Source organism: Tachyglossus aculeatus (assembly GCF_015852505.1).
Source record: "Tachyglossus aculeatus isolate mTacAcu1 chromosome 12 unlocalized genomic scaffold, mTacAcu1.pri SUPER_6_unloc_1, whole genome shotgun sequence".
Taxonomy (NCBI): domain Eukaryota; kingdom Metazoa; phylum Chordata; class Mammalia; order Monotremata; family Tachyglossidae; genus Tachyglossus; species Tachyglossus aculeatus.
Window position 1 is genome coordinate 4,110,442 of NW_024044828.1, and position 18,272 is coordinate 4,128,713.

General features: G+C 50.4%; 1 protein-coding gene across 1 annotated transcript in view; it reads right to left on the reverse strand.

Moving 5' to 3' along the window:
• The window catches only part of LOC119920757 (gamma-secretase activating protein), a 75,555-nt gene that overhangs the window by 17,480 nt on the left and 39,803 nt on the right, over positions 1-18,272 (reverse strand). Inside the window, exons 18-24 of the mRNA XM_038740911.1 lie at positions 17,944-18,026; positions 13,373-13,426; positions 4,278-4,406; positions 3,902-3,960; positions 2,605-2,636; positions 1,559-1,620; positions 1,090-1,185 (exon numbers count right to left, since the gene is read on the reverse strand). Coding sequence (XP_038596839.1) covers positions 1,090-1,185; positions 1,559-1,620; positions 2,605-2,636; positions 3,902-3,960; positions 4,278-4,406; positions 13,373-13,426; positions 17,944-18,026 — 515 coding nt within the window. The remainder of the gene's footprint in view (positions 1-1,089; positions 1,186-1,558; positions 1,621-2,604; positions 2,637-3,901; positions 3,961-4,277; positions 4,407-13,372; positions 13,427-17,943; positions 18,027-18,272) is intronic.

The following is an 18,272-nucleotide window of genomic DNA, read 5'->3' on the forward strand; positions in this document are numbered from 1 at the left end:
GCATGGGGCTGAAACCCCCACTGAGGCACTGGCCGGAGGTGGAAAAAGCCTAGCCCACCCTGGACCCCCTGCTCACAGTCCCCAGCATTTTGACCCTCCACGCCCCCCCACCGGTATTATGTCCATCTGCTCCGACTCTGCTGCTTCTCCTACTTAGAATTTATTTTATCATCTCTCTCTTCCCCACTAGACAGTAAGCTCCCTGAAGGCAGGGACTGTATCTGCCAACTCTACTTCATGTTAATCTCCCAAGCACTTAGCCCAGTGCACTTTTTTTACAAAAAGTGGTATTCGTTAAGTGCTTACTAAGCACCAGGCACTATACTAAGCACTGGGGTAGATACAAGATAATCAGGTTGGACACAGCCCATGTCCCACACGGGTTTCACAGTCTAAATCCCCACTTTACAGATGAGGTAGCCGAGGCCCGGAGTAGTAAAGTGATTTTCTCAAGGTCATGAAAAGGACGAGTGGCGAAGCCTGGATTAAAACTCAGATCCTTTGACTCTCAGGCCCGGGCTCTTTCCATTAGGCCACGCTGCTTCCCAGTATATTCCCACATAGTAAGCGCTCAGCACACAGTGCGTGCTCATTAAATTCATTCATTCATATTTATTGTGTGCAGAGTACTGTAGTAACAATAATGGTTATTTAGTGCTTACTGTGTGCCAGGCACCGTTCTAAGAGCTAGGATGGAGACAGTCAAATTGGGTCAGACACAGTCCCTGTCCCTTGTGGGGCTCATAGTCTGAATCCCCATTTTACAGATGAGAGAACTGAGGCACAGAGAAGTGACTTGCCCAGGGTCACACAGCAGACGAGTGGCGGAGGTGGGATTAGAACCCTTGACCTTCTGACCCCCAGGCCCGTACTTTTCATTCAATTGCATTTATTGAGCGCTTACAGTGTGCAGAGCACTGTACTAAGCGCCATACTCTATCCACTATGCCATGCTGCTTCTGCTAAAAGCGTGGGAGAGTACAATACGACAATAAACAGACATTCCCTGGCTACAGGGAGCTGAGAGTCTAGAGGGATGAGCTCTGATTGATTGACAGGGGCGAGAGGGAGGGAAGGAAGGGAACGCACCAACTCGGCAACGTAGTCCAGGGCCGTCTGCCCGATCTGCTGCTTCCCCACTTGCTGGCCGTGCCTCAGGAGGTGATGGTTCAGCTCCGTCACCATCTGGGGTCGGACACGCTCCGTCAGGCCGCGTGGTCCCGGCGGGCACCCCCCTGCCACCGGGGCCCAGCCAGACTCTTCCGCGGTCTGACCACGTCCAGAGCCAGCAGCCCGAGTCTGACTGAAACCGAGGTGGACCCGAAAGAGTCGAGCAGCGGGAAGGGATTTTCCGTCCATGACGAAGGCCCGACCCACCCCCCCCGCCACCTCCAGCTCAGCCTTCCGCTTCCTGGACACCGGGCTGGGGGACTTGCCGGCGGGCCGCGTTTGCTGACCAGACACCCGGACGGGCGAGCCTGCCGGGAGGATGGCAGGGGCCCAGGCTCCAGAAAAACCACGGCTCCCCTCCCTCACGCCCCAGAACCGCCAGACTGACCTGCCCTATAAGCATTCTCTGGTGGGAGTCTTCCTCCTGGAACAGCGGGGCCAGCCTCTGCTCTGAAACGAGACCCGGCCTGGTCAGACCCAGACGCTTCCCCAGGGAGCCCCCTCCCACCAAGGGCCGGAACCCAGAGCAATCACCCCACTGGCCTCGTGGCAGTCTCCCCCTCCACCGCTGCATGGTCAGGGAGCCAGGGCTGCGTCTCGGAGGGAGAAGCCTATATGTTACCGGGTCCAATCGGAGCCATGATTCTTCCAGCCCCAAGGTCCCCTGGATACCAGAGGATCGGAGGCTCTGTGGTGAGGTCAGGTCCAGCGTGGCATCTCAGAACAGTGACCACCCACACCCCTCCCTGGCTACTGACCAGAAAAGCGATGGGATGCCTTTCCAACCCCAGGCTTCCTAAAGAGTACAAGGAAAAGCTGACCAAGAGCCTGTTCCTGCTGGCAAGGCAGGGAAGAGTGGGGAGTCAGGGAATAGAGACAAGGAAATTCCAGCTTGGAAGTATTCCCCACATTGTCAAACCCCCATGCTGAGGGAACGGGGTCAGCGGAGTCTGTTCCTGTTCACGCTCAAGCGCTCTCTCTCTCTCTCTTTCTCTCTCTCGTCGAAGCAGAAGGCTGGTCTGGGACCAGTGGTGGTTCTAGAATGTATTTTAGATTTTACATTGTGAGCCCCCTGAGGGACAATTCTCATCCGTGCATTCTTTCCCAGTACTTAGTACAGTGCTCTGCACACAGTAAGTACTTAATAAATATGATTACTACCCAGTTTCACCCAATGGCACATGGCCGGGGTGTGGGGGGACAGGAGGCAGCAGGACAGCTTGGCTGGGAGCTGCCGGGCCGGGCATGGGCAGCCTGGACCACAAAGCTCCCGGCAAAGCCCCCTGCTTTTTCACATCGGGCTCATCCTCTTCTGCCCACAGAGACCACCTGAATCGGGCCCGAGGGAGGATTACTGGCACCCATGGCCTCGAGAAGCGGAGACTGAAGCCTCTTGTGGGGCAATCCAAGAAGACCACGGTCCCCCCTCCTTACCTGGGTCCCTGGCTTCAAGTCTGGACAGCACCCTAGGACAGAACAGGCAGTCCGTTACCACCCTGGCTTCACCCAGCACCCTGGCCCAATGAGACCCCCATCCCGGCTGACCTCTGGGGTCCACGGCCAGAACAGCCCCACGGCTATTAAAAGCTTAAAGGAGGCAGGCACCGAGTGTGATGGCCACTACGACTGCCTCCTGAGACGGAAGGACAACCCTGAAGGACCTGGGTTCTAATCTCGGCTCCACCACTCGTCTGCTGCATCACCTTGGGCAAGTCATTTAACTTTCCGGTGCTTCGGTTCCCTCATCTGTAAAATGGGGTTTAAATCCTCCTCCCTTTGACTTAAGACTGTGAGCCTATATGCAACAGGGACTGAGTCCAACCTGATTATCGTATATCTACCTTGACGTTTAGAATAGTGCTTGACACATAGTGAGTGCTTAACAAATACCATTTTTTAAAAAAATAGGGAAGCGGCACAGCCTAGGTTAAAGAGCCTAGGCCTGGGCATCAGAAGATCTGGATTCTAATCCTGCCTCTACCACTTGCCTGCTGTGTGGCCTTGGGCAAGTCACTTCACCTGTCTGTGCCTCAATTTTCTCAACGGTAAAATGGGGATTCACTACCTGTCTTCCCTCCTACTTAGACTGTGAGCCCCTTGTGGGACAGGGACTGTGTCCGAGCTGATTAATTTGTATCTACCCCAGCGCTTAGAACAGTGCTTGACAAATTAATGTGCACTTAACAAGAATCATAATTCAACAGAACCTGACAGACACTAGCAAAGAAATAAAGATTCCCTAGGACATAGAATGGGTTAGTCTCCAAAATGTTCCTGCTACTAAACTGCAAATCCTCTGCTAAATTCTAAGCCCCTTGATGAGAGGAATCGTGAGGAATCAGTCATATTTATTGAGTGCTTACTGTGTGCACAAGTGATTGGGAGCGTAAACTATAACAGACACATTCCTTGCCCACAATGAGCTTAATACAGTGCTCTGCACAGAGTAAGTACTCAATAAATACTGCTGAATGATACCCTGCCTGAGCCCCATGTGGAACAGGGACTGTATCCGACCGCACTGCCCTGTATTTACCCCAGTGCTTGGCATATAGTGAGTGTTTAACAAATTCCACAATTAATATTAGTAGCCTGAGTGAGTAGTGCATTGCCTGGCAGCTAGTAAGTGCTTAATAAATGCCATTGACATTACTATTCCAGACCCGGGCCGGGAGGTGCCGAGGTAATGTCCGATTTTCCGAGCTGCTGCCCGGCACCCGGACCGCCTCACCTTTTTGCCATCTGGAGATCGTTCCTCGGCTGTAGCTCGGGCATCGTCCATCCGCTCTGCTGGAAGGAGAAGGCTTCTTTGTCAGTTACTGGCTCCATGGTGAGAGGGGGCTAAGAGGGGGGCTTGCTTTTCAGGCCCGGGGGTGATGTGGCAAGGGGCAGATCCTCAAGAACTGGGGAAAAGAAGAATACCCCCGGGTCCTCGAGCCCCAAATCCAGGACTCCCAGCCCGGGGTGAGGAGGCCTGCTTCTTCCATGGAAACCCTCAGGAGTTGGGAATTCCCTGAAGCCCTGGGGGTAGGGAGGAGGCCTTCACCGTCCATCCCCCGCTGTGCCTGGGTCAGGTGGGGAGGGTCTGTGGGTGGCTCCGGGCCTACCTCCTCGAAGAGCAGGCGATCCCACTCCCTCCTCAGGACGTTGTTGTTGTAACGCAGGCGCGGGCCCGCACCCCGGACACATTCCAGGTTGCCGTTCAGCTTCTCCCAGTAACCCCTGAAGCTGTGTATCTGGAGGTCCCAAAAGAGGGGGTTAGAGTCCGAAAGCTGGGCCACCGTGCCAGCGCTGGGGTCAGTGGGGGCCACTGGTCAGGGATTGCCTCCCCTCCTCACATCCAGCAGTACCAATGCCGCCCAGAAGAAATACATCTAATACCTCTACAAATACTCCAGTCCCTCTCAGTCCATACTCTGCTTCCTGCCCACTCTCGGCCTTCCCATCCGTGACCAACTCTTTTCACCTTCTCCTCTCGCCCCCATTTTAGTCTCACTGAACCACATCCCTTCCCTCTTCTAAAGCTCTTGCAAAATGCCACCTCCTCCAGGGTGGTCCCTCAAGATATCCCCTCAGTTATCTCGACACTCCTATCTTATCTGGGTTTTTTTTTAATGGTTTTTGTTAAGTTCTGGCACTGTATTAAGCACTGGGGTACATACATATCATATTGGACACAGTCTGTGTCCCACGTGAGGCTCACAGTCTTAATCCCCATTTCACAGATGAGGGAACTGAGGCACAGAGAAGCAGAGTGACTTGTCCAAGGTCACACAGCAAAGTGGCAGAGTCAAATTGAGAACCCAGATTCTTCTGACTGGGCTCTATCCACTAGGCCATGCTGCTTCTCATCTATTCTTCCATCTGTATTATTCACATCTACCCTCCCACCTCTTAATTTTTACATATGTCATCAATCATCAGCACGCATTTTGCACCTACCATGGACAAAACTTTTTACATAGGGGCTTGCTAACGTTCCATAAAAACGGAAGACCTCATCCCTGTCCTTGGGATTTTACTATTTAAGATTTAAGTTGTGTCTGTCTGGCTTGCTTCCCACGTTGGACTGTAAATTCCTTGAGGGCAGGGCCTGGGTTTTTCATTTCTTCTGTGAGTCCCCATGAAACAATTATTTCAGTTTGCCACATTTGCTGGCTCTGCCATTACCGCTAATAGCAATGATGATGATGAGGAGGAAAAGACCAGTCACCAAATCATTTTAGGGCAGTCCACAACAAAATGATCAAACATAGTGGATACAGTATAGGCCTAGGAGTCAGAAGGACCTGGGTTCTAATCCGGGCTCCGCCACTGATCTGCTGTGTGACCCTGGGCAAGTCACTTTGCTTCTCTGTGCCTCAGTTACTTCATCTATAAAATGGAGGTTAAGGCTGTGAGCCCCACGTGGGACAGGGACTGTGACTCTGTTCCACCCGATTTGCTTGTATCCACCGACAAGCACTTAACAAATACCACAATTATTATTATTATTACCATAATAATAATAATTATTATTATGCTAAGGTCTGGGCCCATGTTTCTGTCAACACATGTTCCCTAGGAATTATTTAAACTAGAAAAGAATTTTTCATCAAGTCGCGCAGCATCCAACAAATCCCCACTCGGCGTCTCTGGTCTCAACTTCCACCCAAAGAAAAATGTTTGCTCTCCGGACCCATGTGCTTCAGATATTAATCAATCAGTGTGGTATTGATTGAGCACTTACTGTGTGCAGGGCACTGTACTAAGCGCTTGGAAGAGTAGAGAATTAGCAGACAGTTCTCTGCCCATAATAAAATACTGTGTGAAGCACTTGGAAGAGTGCGGATATTACTGGGTGTGTCTTACAGAGGCAAGGAAGTGAACACAGTTTAGCGTCATAAAGAATGCTGGTGTGTCAGGGAGCCTAATAAGTCGCAGGAAGGTGCAGCTCCTCCTCCTCCTCCTCCTCCCTGCCCTACCTCCTTCCCCTCCCCACAGCACCTGTATATGTTTGTACAGATTTATCACTCTATTTATTTTACTTGTACATATTTACTATTCTATTTATTTTGTTAATGACGTGCATTTAGCTTTATTTCTATTTGTTCCTGACGACTTGACACCTGTTTCCGTGGTTTGTTTTGTTGTCTGTCTCCCCCTTCTAGACTGTGTTGGGTAGGGACCGTCTCTATACGTTGCCAGCTTGTACTTCCCAAGCGCTTAGTACAGTGCTCTGCACACAGTAAGTGCTCAAAAAATACAGTTGAATGAATGAAAGGTGCACCGGCCTAGGGGAGCTGTTTCTGGAGAGGGATCTTAGCCTAGCTCACGGTAAAAATTCCCAGCTCTGCCAGCCACCTGCATCATCATCAATCGTATTTATTGTGCGCTTACTATGTGTAGAGCACTGTACTAAGTGCTTGGGAAGTACAAATTGGCAACACATAGAGACAGTCCCTACCGAACAGTGGGCTCACAGTCTAAAAGGGGGAGACAGAGAACAAAACCAAACATGCTAACAAAATAAAGTAAATAGAATAGATATGTACAAGTAAAATAAATAAATAAATAAATAAATAAATAGAGTAATAAGTGCAGGAACCAGTACAAACCCTCTCTGGGGGTCAGAGCTGTTGTGAACCATAGCTAGATGGCAGTTGATTCTGCTAAAGCATACACACACCCCCACCACCACATCCCATCCATCCCCTTGAACTGTCACAACTACTAGTTGTAAGATCCTATCCAAGGGTGTTTACATGTCTGACAAGAAAAATGTCAGTCCACTCTATTCCTCATTGTTTGCCCATTGAGGATGCTTCCTTCCTTCCCTGAAGGGTTAATCCCGTTTGTGCTTGTTCTGTTTAGGAGCCTGCCTCCAGTCATCCAAGTAGCTTTTGCTCTCCTGATTGCTGCCGGCAGCAGGGCTGGTCTGTCCACTAACTTGGTCTCCCCTCAATTGCTGCTCTGTCATACTGTCTGAAACAGAGCTGCATTAAGGACATCTCCTCCAAGAGGCCTTCCTTCCCCAATAATAATAATAATAATAATGATGGCATTTATTAAGCCTTGCTATCAATCAATCAATCAATCGTGCAGAGCACTGTACTAAGCACTTGGGAAGTCCAAGTTGGCAACATATAGAGACAGTCCCTACCCAACAGTGGGCTCACAGTCTAAAAGGGGGAGACAGAGAACAAAACCAAACATACTAACAAAATAAAATAAATAGAATAGATATGTACAAGTAAAATAAATAGATAGAGTAATAAATATGTACAAACATATATACATATATACAGGTGCTGTGGGGAAGGGAAGGAGGTAAGATGGGGGGATGGAAGGGGGGGTGAGGGGGAGAGGAAGGAAGGGGCTCAGTCTGGGAAGGCCTCCTGGAGGAGGTGAGCTCTCAGTAGGGCCTTGAAGGGAGGAAGAGAGCTAGCTTGGCGGGTGGGCAGAGGGAGGGCATTCCAGGCCCGGGGGATGACGTGGGCTGGGGGTCGATGGCGGGACAGGCGAGAACGAGGTACGGTGATGCTATGTGCAAAGGTGATCAGGTTGTCCCACTGGGGGCTCACAGTCTTAATCCCCATTTTACAGATGAGGTAACTGAGGCCCAGAGAAGTTAGGTGACTTGCCCAAAGTCACACAGCTGACAATTGGCAGAGCCGGGATTTGAACCCATTACCTCTGACTCCAAAGTCCATGCTCTTTCCACTGAGCATTGGGCCCTTTTTTCCCCTGCTCACTCATCCTTTTGCACTGTCTATGCACTTGGATCTGTGACCTTTGGGCACTTGATATCTGCCCCACCTCCCAACCCCACAGCACTTTAGTACTTATCTTTAAATCTTATATTATAAATTACTGATTTATTTATAATAATAATTATCATAGTATTTGCTAAGCGCTTCTCTGTGCCAAGCACTGTTCTAAGCCCAGGGGTAGATACAAGCTAATCAGGTTGGACGCTGTATGTCCCATATGGAGCTCACAGTCTTGATCCCCATTTTACAGATGAGGTAACTGAGGCACAGAGAATATTAACGTCTGTCTCCCCCTCTAGACTGTGAATTTCATTACGGGCAGGGAGCCTGTTGGCTAATTCTGTACTCTTCCAAGGGCTTAGTACAGTACACGTAGAGAAGCAGCGTGGCTCAGTGGAAAGAGCCCGGGCTTTGGAGTCAGAGGTCATGGGTTCAAATCCTGGCTCTGCCAACTGTCAGCTGTGTGACTTTGGGCAAGTCACATAACTTCTCTGGGCCTCAGTTCCCTCATCTGTAAAATGGGGATGAAGACTGTGAGCCCCCTGTGGGACAACCTGATCACCTTGTAACCTCCCCAGCGCTTAGAACAGGGCTTTGCACATAGTAAGCGCTTAATAAAAATGCCCTCGTTATTATTATTAATAAATGCCATCATTATTATTATTAAATCCCATTGATTGATTGAGTCACTGGTCCTGCTGGTGTTCTGGTGCCACCTGGTGGTCAGTGGGATGAATGGCGCCTGCAGTTTCACCCTCAACTTCCAGAATCAATCAATCAATCGTATTTATTGAACGCTTACTGTGTGCAGAGCACTGTACTAAGCGCTTGGGAAGTACAAGTTGGCAACATATAGAGACAGTCCCTACTCAACAGTGGGCTCACAGGAAGCCAGAGAGGGGCCGCCCGGCCAGGGAGCTAGGCCTCCACCTAACCCCTCTTTTATCTCTCTAATCTGTAAGTCCCTGAATAATAATAATAATAATAATAATAATGGTGGCATTTGTTAAGCGCTTACTATGTGCAGAGCACTGTTCTAAGCGCTGGGGGGGGGACACTGTTCTGAGGGCAGGGGGCATGGCTACCAACTCTGTTGTATTGCACTCTCCCAACTACAGTCCTCCGTACATAGTAAATGCTCAAAAAATGCCATGGATGGATGAATTAGGAAGAAGAAGAGAGGAAAAAAAAAATAATAATAATGGCATTTATTACATGCTTAATATGTGCAAAGCACTGTTCTAAGCGCTGGGGAGTGTACAAGGTGATCAGGTTGTCCCACGTGGGGCTCACAGTCTTAATCCCCATTTGACAGATGAGGTAACTGAGGCACAGAGAAGTGAAGTGACTTGCCCAAAGTCACCCAGCTGACAAGTGGCGGAGCCGGGATTTGAACCGCTGACCTCTGACTCCAAAGCCCGGGCTCTTTCCACTGAGCCACGGAAAAAGAGAGAAAGAGAGAAAGGAAGGGAGAAAGGAAGGAGGAGGAGAAGGAGAATAAGAAGCAGAATTATGGTATTTGTTAAGTGCTTAACAAATTTGTTAAGGGCTTAAGTACCAGGCCCTGTACTAAGTGCTGGGGTGGATACAAGCAAATCAGGTTGGACACAGTCCCTTTCCTACATAGGGCTCACAGTCTTAATCCCCATTTTACAGATGAGGGAACTGGGCACAAAGAAGTGAAGTGACTTGCTAAAGGTCACTCAGCAGACAAGTGATGGAGCCTGGATTAGAACCCATGCTCTTCTGCGTCCCAGGCCCGTCTTCTAGTAAATCGTATTTACTGAGCACTTACTGTGTGCAGAGCACTGTACTAAGCGCTTGGGAAGTACAAGTTGGCAACATATAGGTTAGGCCACACTGCTCCAGCTCTTCCCTTCATCAGCCATCTTCTCAGGGCAGGGGCTCTCAGAGAAGGATGCAGAATGAGCCCAACGTGACAGAAGTAGCCCTGTCAGTCAGTGAGTCACTCAATCGTATTTACTGTGTACTTATTGAGGGCAGGGCACTGTACTAAGCACTTGGGAGAGTACAATATAACAGTAAACAGATACATTCCCTGACCTGGTGAGAGGTCTGACACTTCTCCTTTGGGGAAACAGGCAGGAATGAGCCTCCTGCGTAGCTCTGTTAGACACAGAAGCAGAGCTGCCTAGTGGATAGGGCCTGGGAGCCAAAAGGATCTGGGTTCTAATCCCGGCACCGCCACTTGTCGGCTCTGTGACCCTGCAAGAGCCACAACCTCTCTGTGCCTCTGTTACCTCATCTGTAAAACGGGGATTGAGACCGTGAACCTTATGTGGGACAGGGATCGTGTCCAACCTGATTTGCTTGTATCCACCCCAGCCGTTAGTACAGGGCCTGGTACACAGTAAGCGGTTAATAAATACCACAGTTATTACTGTTATTACTATGATTATACGGGCTACACTTTAGACTGTAAACTCTAGGCTGTAGACTGCTAGACTGTAAACTCATTGTGGGCAGGGAATCTGTCTACCAACTCTGTTATATTGTACTCTCCCACACATTTAGTACAGTGCTCTGCACATAGTAAGCACTCAATAAATAGCACTGATTAATAAAAAAAAGGGTTGAGGGCACCTCAAGCTGGGGCATAGTCCCAGGAGAAGTTGAGGCAGCACAGACTGAACCACAGTAGTGAGGGGCCCCCCGGAGACCCCCAGTCACCTCTGCCCGTTCCTGGAGGGGCACCCGTCCTGTGGTCGGACCAGCTCAGCGGTCCGGCAAGATAGCCCTCAGCTCCAGACCGTGGCCAGCCTACAGAACCCTCCCTAGCAGTCTCTGTTTTGGAAAATCACATCATTTTGCTTGCCAAGTTGCCACGAGCAATGTTTAAGCAGCATCATTTCGGCCTTCTCCCCGGGGGAGCCGAGAGCGCAATTAAAGGGACAGTCCTTCTTCGGGAATTGGTCCCCTCCAGGAAATGGGAGCCGTGGGAGCCTCCTATATCTCCAGGGGCCCCGGAGCAAACACCCGCTTTGCTCCCATCTGGCCGGGAGCTACACCCTGCTGCCCTGCAGGGCAAGAGCGGCTGGATCGCCTAATACACCAACCCAGGGGTGCTCAGTCCAGAGGCTGAAAAGATCCAGTCACCTCAGGAAGGACACTAGCCCACTCCCACCCCCAGACACAGCCCACCTGGTATCAAATGACCAGCAGCAGCTACATCAACACAGACTAGGCAGAGACTTGCCTGGACCTTACCTCCTTCCTGTATATATATATATATGTTTGTACATATTTATTACTCTATTTATTTATTTATTTTACTTGTACATATCTATTCTATTTATTTTATTTTGTTAGTATGTTTGGTTTTGTTCTCTGCCTCCCCCTTTTAGACTGTGAGCCCACTGTTGGGTAGGGACTGTCGCTACGTGTTGCCAACTTGCACTTCCCAAGCACTTACTACAGTGCTCTGCACACAGTAAGCGCTCAATAAATACGATTGATGACGATGATGATGATGAGACAGAGGACGAGAAGAAGATGGATAAGAAAGACAGAGGACGAGGAGGATCAGAAGAAGGAGGAGGACGAGAAGATGGAGGGTGAGAAGATGAAGAACAAGAAAGGTGGAAGACTAGGAGGACAAAAAGGAGGAGGATGAGGAGAAGGAGGATGAGAAGATAGAGGATGAAGAGGAGGACAAGTAGGAGGACGAGAAGGAGGATGAGGAGAGAAATGGGGAACATCAAAGGAGAATGTAAGGCAGAGACAAAAGTTTTGTAGCTTGAGAGCAAGAGTTCAGGCATTCTGCTCTCTCCCTTGGTGGGGTGAGAGTCACATATTCTTACAAATGGTGGCAGAGAAGGAGGAGATGCTATTACCAGAGCTTCCGCCTCCCTTCCCCCCCTCTCTCTTTGCCCCAACCCACTGGGTATTAGCTAGCAGTTTCTTTCCCAGAAAGATGGTGGAAGGGCCTGCCCATCAGTTCTCCTCCATGGGAATTTCCCACCCCCAATTTGCTACTCCTGCCCCCCAGAGACTCCGGGACCCAAACCCTCCCCAGCCTGCCCTCCCCAGCTCGGCCCCAGACTAATATTAGTTGGTCCCAAATAGCCAAAAGTAAATAAACGGCGGGGTCATATGTCGGAAGCAGACATGTACTCGTGCTGCCAGGAATGGAGGTTTCCCAGTACCCGTGCAGTTATTACAGCCAAAAGGGACTGGAAGTTTGGGCTCAGACCCTCCCTTGCCATCGGATAGTTTTCTTCTCATCGCCATTCCTCCCCAGTGGTGTCCAATGCCCACTCCACCGCCATTCCATAGGCTCAAAGACACTTGAGCAGCTGCTGCTGAGGCAGGAGGTTGGAAGAGGGCAAAAAAAGGCAGGGAAGGGGGTGTTTGGGGTGTGTGTGTGTGTGTGTGTGTGTGTGTGTGTGTGTGTGTGTGTGTGTGTGTGTGTGTGTGTGTGTGTGTGTGTGTGTGTGTGTGTGTGTGTGTGTGTGTGTGTGTGTGTGTGTGTGTGTGCGTGCGTGCGTGCGCGCGCGCGCGTGCACAGGAGGGCTTGGGCTCTTCCCTCCAACTTTCGACTGTGAGCCCCATGTGGGCCAGGGACTGCACCCAAGTTGATTACTTTTTCATTCTTTCAATCGTATTTAGTGAGCGCTTACTGTGTGCAAAGCACTGGACGAAGCGCTTGGGAGAGTATGATACACGCTTAGAACAGTGCTTTGCACACAGTAAGCGCTTAATAAATGCCATCCAAAAAAAAACCAGACACATTCCCTTCCCACAGTGACGGCAGTCTAGGGACGAGCTCACAGTCTCTACCCCAGCGCTTAGTACAGTGCCTGGCACATAGTAAGCACTTAATATCATTAAAAACAAGTGCTTGACAAATAATAATAATAATGATGATGGTATGTTATGCGCTTACTATGTGCCAAGCATTGTTCTAAGCACTAGTAAGCATTTTACAAGTACCATAATAAGAAAAAACAGAACACACGAATGCAGCAGGAAAACACGATTCTGTCCAACCTGCAATAGCCGCATGGCACTAATCGTCGGGCTGATGGGACATTAGACTTGTTAATAATAATCATGCTAATAATTGCAGTAATTGTTGAGCGCTTACTCTGTGCCAGACACTGTAATACTAATAACAATGGTATTTCTTAAGCACTTACTATGTGGCAGGCACTATACTAAGCACTGGGGTAAATACAAGATAGGTTGGACACAGTCCACGTCCCACGTGGGGCTCACAGTCTTAACCCCCATTTTCCAGATGAGGTAACCGAGGCCAAGAGAGGTGAAGTGACTTGCCCAAGGTCACACAGCAGACAAGTGGCGGAGCAGGGATTAGAACCCATGACCTTCTGACTCCAGTACACCATGCTGCTTCCGAGCTTCTGTCCTCACACAAGTCCCTCCCCAACCCGCCCTGGCATCGAACGCCTCCATCTAAAGAGCATTACCTTCATCAGCGGCAGGGAGATATCGTCCGTTACACACGCGATTCCAGGGATCTCCTGTGGACGGATAAATCGTTCAGCTCTTCGGACATGGACTAGCCCACCACAAGTCACTACGTACGGGAAGCCAATTTCCCTCCCACTTCCCCGTCAGGCAAACAGAGCCCAGTTTGCTCGCGGACCTCCGCCGAGGCAAAACGGTAGGAACAACCCCGAAAATCACTCCTCTTTGGACGCGGGCCCCAGTTTCGATCGGGGTTACGGGGACGCCTCGACGTCTGTGAGGCTGACCCTTTCGATCGATCGATCAATGGTATTTATTGAGCGCTTACTGTATGCAGAGCACTGTGCTAAGCACTTGGGTGAGTACAATATAACAGATACATTCCCTGCCTACCAAGAGCTTCTTTCCTGAGAAAACCCACGTCTCACCACTCACTTCAGTGTCCACTGCTGTCCAGGGAAGAGGGAGGAGAGGATGTTGAATGAATGACTACAAACTTTACATATAGGCTGCACACACCGCAACTTTGGTCCACAGCCATAATTTATTCATTTAAGTCAATGTCTGTCTCCCCCAACTAGATTGTTGGCTCATTATGGTCAGGGAACATGTCTTGTAGCTCCGTTGTACTGGACTCTCCCAAGCGCTTAGTATGGCACTTTGCACCCAATAAGTGCTCAGTACATACCACTGATTGGTAGATGGATGGCGTGGGCTGCAGTGGGGGAAAGGAACTCAGGGCTCAAGGGGATAATAATAATAATAATATTGGTATTTGTTAAGCGCTTACTATGTGCCAAGGCGTGGCCCCCGACTTGGTATTCAATGATGATTATGATGGCATTTATTAAGCTCTTACTATGTGCAAAGCACCGTTCTAAGCGCTGGGGAGGTTACAAGGCGATCAGGTTGTCCCACGGGGGGCTCACAGTCTTCATCCCCATTTTCCAGATGAGGTAACTGAGGCCCAGAGAAGTGAAGTGACTTGCCCAAAGTCACACAGCTGACAAGTGGCAGAGCCGGGATTTGAACCCACGACCTCTGACTCCAAAGCCCGGGCTCTTTCCACTGCGCCACGCTGCTTCTCACTGAGCCACGCTGCTTCTCACTGTGTCTGTTCTAAGCACTTGGGGGAGTACAGTACAACAATAAACAGACCCAATCCCTGTCCACAACGAGCTTAAAGTCCTGAGTGGGAGACGGACGTTAATACAGATAAGTAAATGACAGATATGGACATAAGTGCTGGGGGGCGGGGATGGGGGAGATGAATAAAAGGAGTAAGTCGGGGCGATGCAGAAGGGAGTGGGAGAAAGGGGAAGGAGGGCTTAGTCAGGGGAGGCCTCCTGGAGGCTCTCGCTCAGGTCCCGCGGCCACATGTAAGGGTCCAGCCCCTACAGATGCCGGCCGCTGGAAACAGAGAGGGTTTCTCTACCGGCCGGCCGAGCCGCTCTCTCCCCACACCGCCGGAGGATGCCTCCGCTAAAGTACCCGGTGTCCCTGGTGCTCTGGCAGGCGATGATGGGGGCGGGATCGTGCTGGGCCTGGTTCAGAGCTGGGCGAAATCCCCGCTGGCAGGACGGCCAGATCCGAAGACGAGCGAACGGAGGACTAAACGACTCCTACCGATGATAAAGATCACCGCTTCGAGGCAACGTGACAACCCAGAACAAAGGAACTGAGACTGTGGTCGGGACTGCGGTTTCTAATCGTGCCTCTCGGTATTCGTGCGGCCTTTAAGTTCCCGATGTCATCGAGGACGCCTGTCTAGTCACCCACCTGCACTCACAACGCCACAAGCGCGGGCGAAAACACTCACACACACCCCCCGAGATATGGAATCCTCAACCCAAGAAATGTGACATCTCCAGAGCCCAACTTCAACCACAGCCGAGCAGAAAGGTGCGAGCTGAGGTGAGTGGCTCTCAACTCCTCCCAGAAATGTGAGGCCCTTGTACATCTGCCAGTCCGTGGTCGAGACACCTCGCTCTGAGCCTCATGAGCGCAAAGCTGTGCGGCTGCCGCTGTTTGCAGACCCTTGTGGGTAGGGGAGGGGAAGTTAGCGTTGCTCAATTTCCTGCCTTGCTGGGCGGTCCCCCCTTTCAACCTTCCTGCCGTGATACTTGCCCAAGTTATCACACTTTTTCCAAGGTTTCACTGAAAGAGCGCTGCAGCATGGCCTACTGGCTAAAGCCCAGGCCTGAGAGTCAGAGGCCTTGGGTTCTAATCCTGCCTCTGCCACCTGTCTGCTGTGTGACTTTGCCGCAAGTCACTTCACTTCTCTGGGCCTCAGTTCCCTCAACTTTAAAATGGGGATTAAGACCGCGAACCCCATGTGGGACAGGGACTGCGTCCAACCTGTTTAGCTTGTATCTACGCCAGCACGTAGTACAGTGCCTGGCACATATACAAGCACTTAATAGATACCATTAAAAAAGGAGGCCTTTTCTTTGCGGGCTGAAATGGTGTCCGAGAAAGAGACTTTTGGAAGGCTGTCTAAACGGCTCCCCCAAACTAACCCTGCATAGCTCACAGCTTTGTGGGTTAAAAACTCCCTCAGCTCCTGTGTGAGGATCCTCTCTTCCGATACAAAATCTGGAGCCCCGGATGCAGCTCTCCCTGCGCAAAGTGACCCAACGTGGGGCTGGGACTCTCAACCCGACTTCTGCCATGGGTACCTTGCTGATGCCAGGTTCTGCCAGTTCCCCGGCCTCAGGGCCCTGAGACTGGAAGCGCAGACGGGGAGAGTGGGGACGTTCTCAGAGGGATCCCTCTCACTTGCTATCAATCAATCCTATTTATTAAGCACTTCTGTGCGCTTGGGAGAGTAATAACAATAATAATTGTGGTATTTGTTAAGTGCTTACTATGTGCCAGGCATTGTACTAAGTACTGGTGTGGATGCAAGCTAATCGGGGTGGGCACAGTCCCCGTCCCACGCGGGACTCACAGTCTTAATCCTCATTTTACAGATGAGGTAACTGAGGCACAGGGAACTGAAGTGACTTGCCCAAGGTGCCCCAGCAGACAACTGGTGGAGCCGGGATCAGGAACCAGGTCTTTCTGACTCCCATGCCGTGTTGTATCCACTAATATAATAATATAACAGACACATCCCTGCCCACGACGAGCTGACGGTCTAGTTGGGCTCAGCTCAAAGTGTTGTTCTGGGCCCCAAAGGACAAGTCGCAGACTCTTGGTTTGACCTCCCCCTTGGAGAGACTTGAAGGGGAGGTGGACTTAGTACATGTACTTAATATAGTGCTTTGCACATCATCATCATCATCATCAATCGTATTTATTGAGCGCTTACTGTGTGCAGAGCACTGTACTAAGCGCTTGGGAAGTACAAGTTGGTAACATATAGAGACAGTCCCTACCCAGCAGTGGGCTCACAGTCTAAAAGGGGGAGACAGAGAACAAAACCAAACAGACTAACAAAATAAAATAAATAGCACACTGTAAGTGCTCAATAAATACGATGGAATGAATGAACGACTGGGCAGTCAGTCGGTCAGTTGAGGTGGCAGGCTCCGTGACAGCCCTAGAATGAAAGTGTTTGGGGAAGCCAGGTGGAGAACCTGTGTTCTAGTCCTGGCTCTGCCGCTTGCCTGCTGTGCAACGCTGGGCAAGTCACTTCACGTCTCTGAGTCTCAGTTACCTCACCTGTAAAATGGGGATTGTCACCCTCCTTGCGGAACAGGGACTGTGTCCAACCTGATTAGCTGGAATCTACCCTGGCGCTTAGTACATTGACTGAAACATAGTAAGAGCTTAACAAATACCATAACAAAGCCTGCCATTAGTGAGCTAAGACACACTTGGAAGAAATCTGAGCAGAGCGCTGAGGCAGGGGGGCATTTGGCAGGGTAAGGGGTGGCCAGAGGCAACAGAGCAAGAGATCTTCCCATGCCACCCCGCGAGTCCAAGCAGAGTGGGAAGTGTGCCCTCCCGCTCATCCCTCAAACTCGGAAAGAGAAATCTCGTTTCCCTGCACCGATCCCTCTCTCTCACCCGGACCCAGGGGTGGAGGCAAGAGGAGAGGGTCTCTCAATCAGTCTCTAGTGCGTAAGGGAAAGCACCCGGGCCTGGGAATCAGAAGATCTGGCTTCTCATCCCAGCTCAGCCACCTTCCCGCTGCGTGAACTAGGGCAAGTCATTTCACCTCTCCGAGGCTGGGTTTCCTCATCTGTCAAATGGGGATTCAGTACCTGTTCTCCCTCCTACTTGGATTGTGAGCCCCATGTGGGACAAGGACTTGTCTGTCTTGATTATCTGGTATTCAACCCAGCGCTCAGTCCAGTGCTTGGCACGTAGCAAGTCCTTCAATGCTACAATTATTATTGTTATTATCATTATTATTATTAATAATAATAATCCTGCCACAGGGGCTCAACGGAAGCCTTTACTCTGGGACCAACAGATTTCAGCCATCAGGAGCGGAAGGCCTCACCGCAGCGAGTCGAGGAGATTTTGCGTTGGCTCCGTGGCTAAGGGGAGACACGGGGTACAGTGTCCAACAGCTAACAACCTCCCAAATCCCCCAGTGCCGGACAAATCACCGACTTACTGTATCCCAGTGAAGCAGCGATGAGTAAGGTAAGAGTTTGTCTATGTTCCTCGTCTTTGCACACACTCTCCAGTACAAAGAAGCTGAATGGGGAGAGAGAGGGAAATCGGGAGTGAGCGGGAAGGAGGAGATGCAACTCTCCATTGCCCCCCACCAACACTCAGTCAATCAATGGTATCTGTTGAACGTTCACTCATGCAGAGCACTGTACTGAGCGCTTGAGAGAGTACACTCCCTTCCCTCAGGGAATTTATGGTCTAGCACAGAAGATGGACTCTAAAATGAATACAGAGTACAAGAGTATGTACATAATCCATCAATCAATGGTA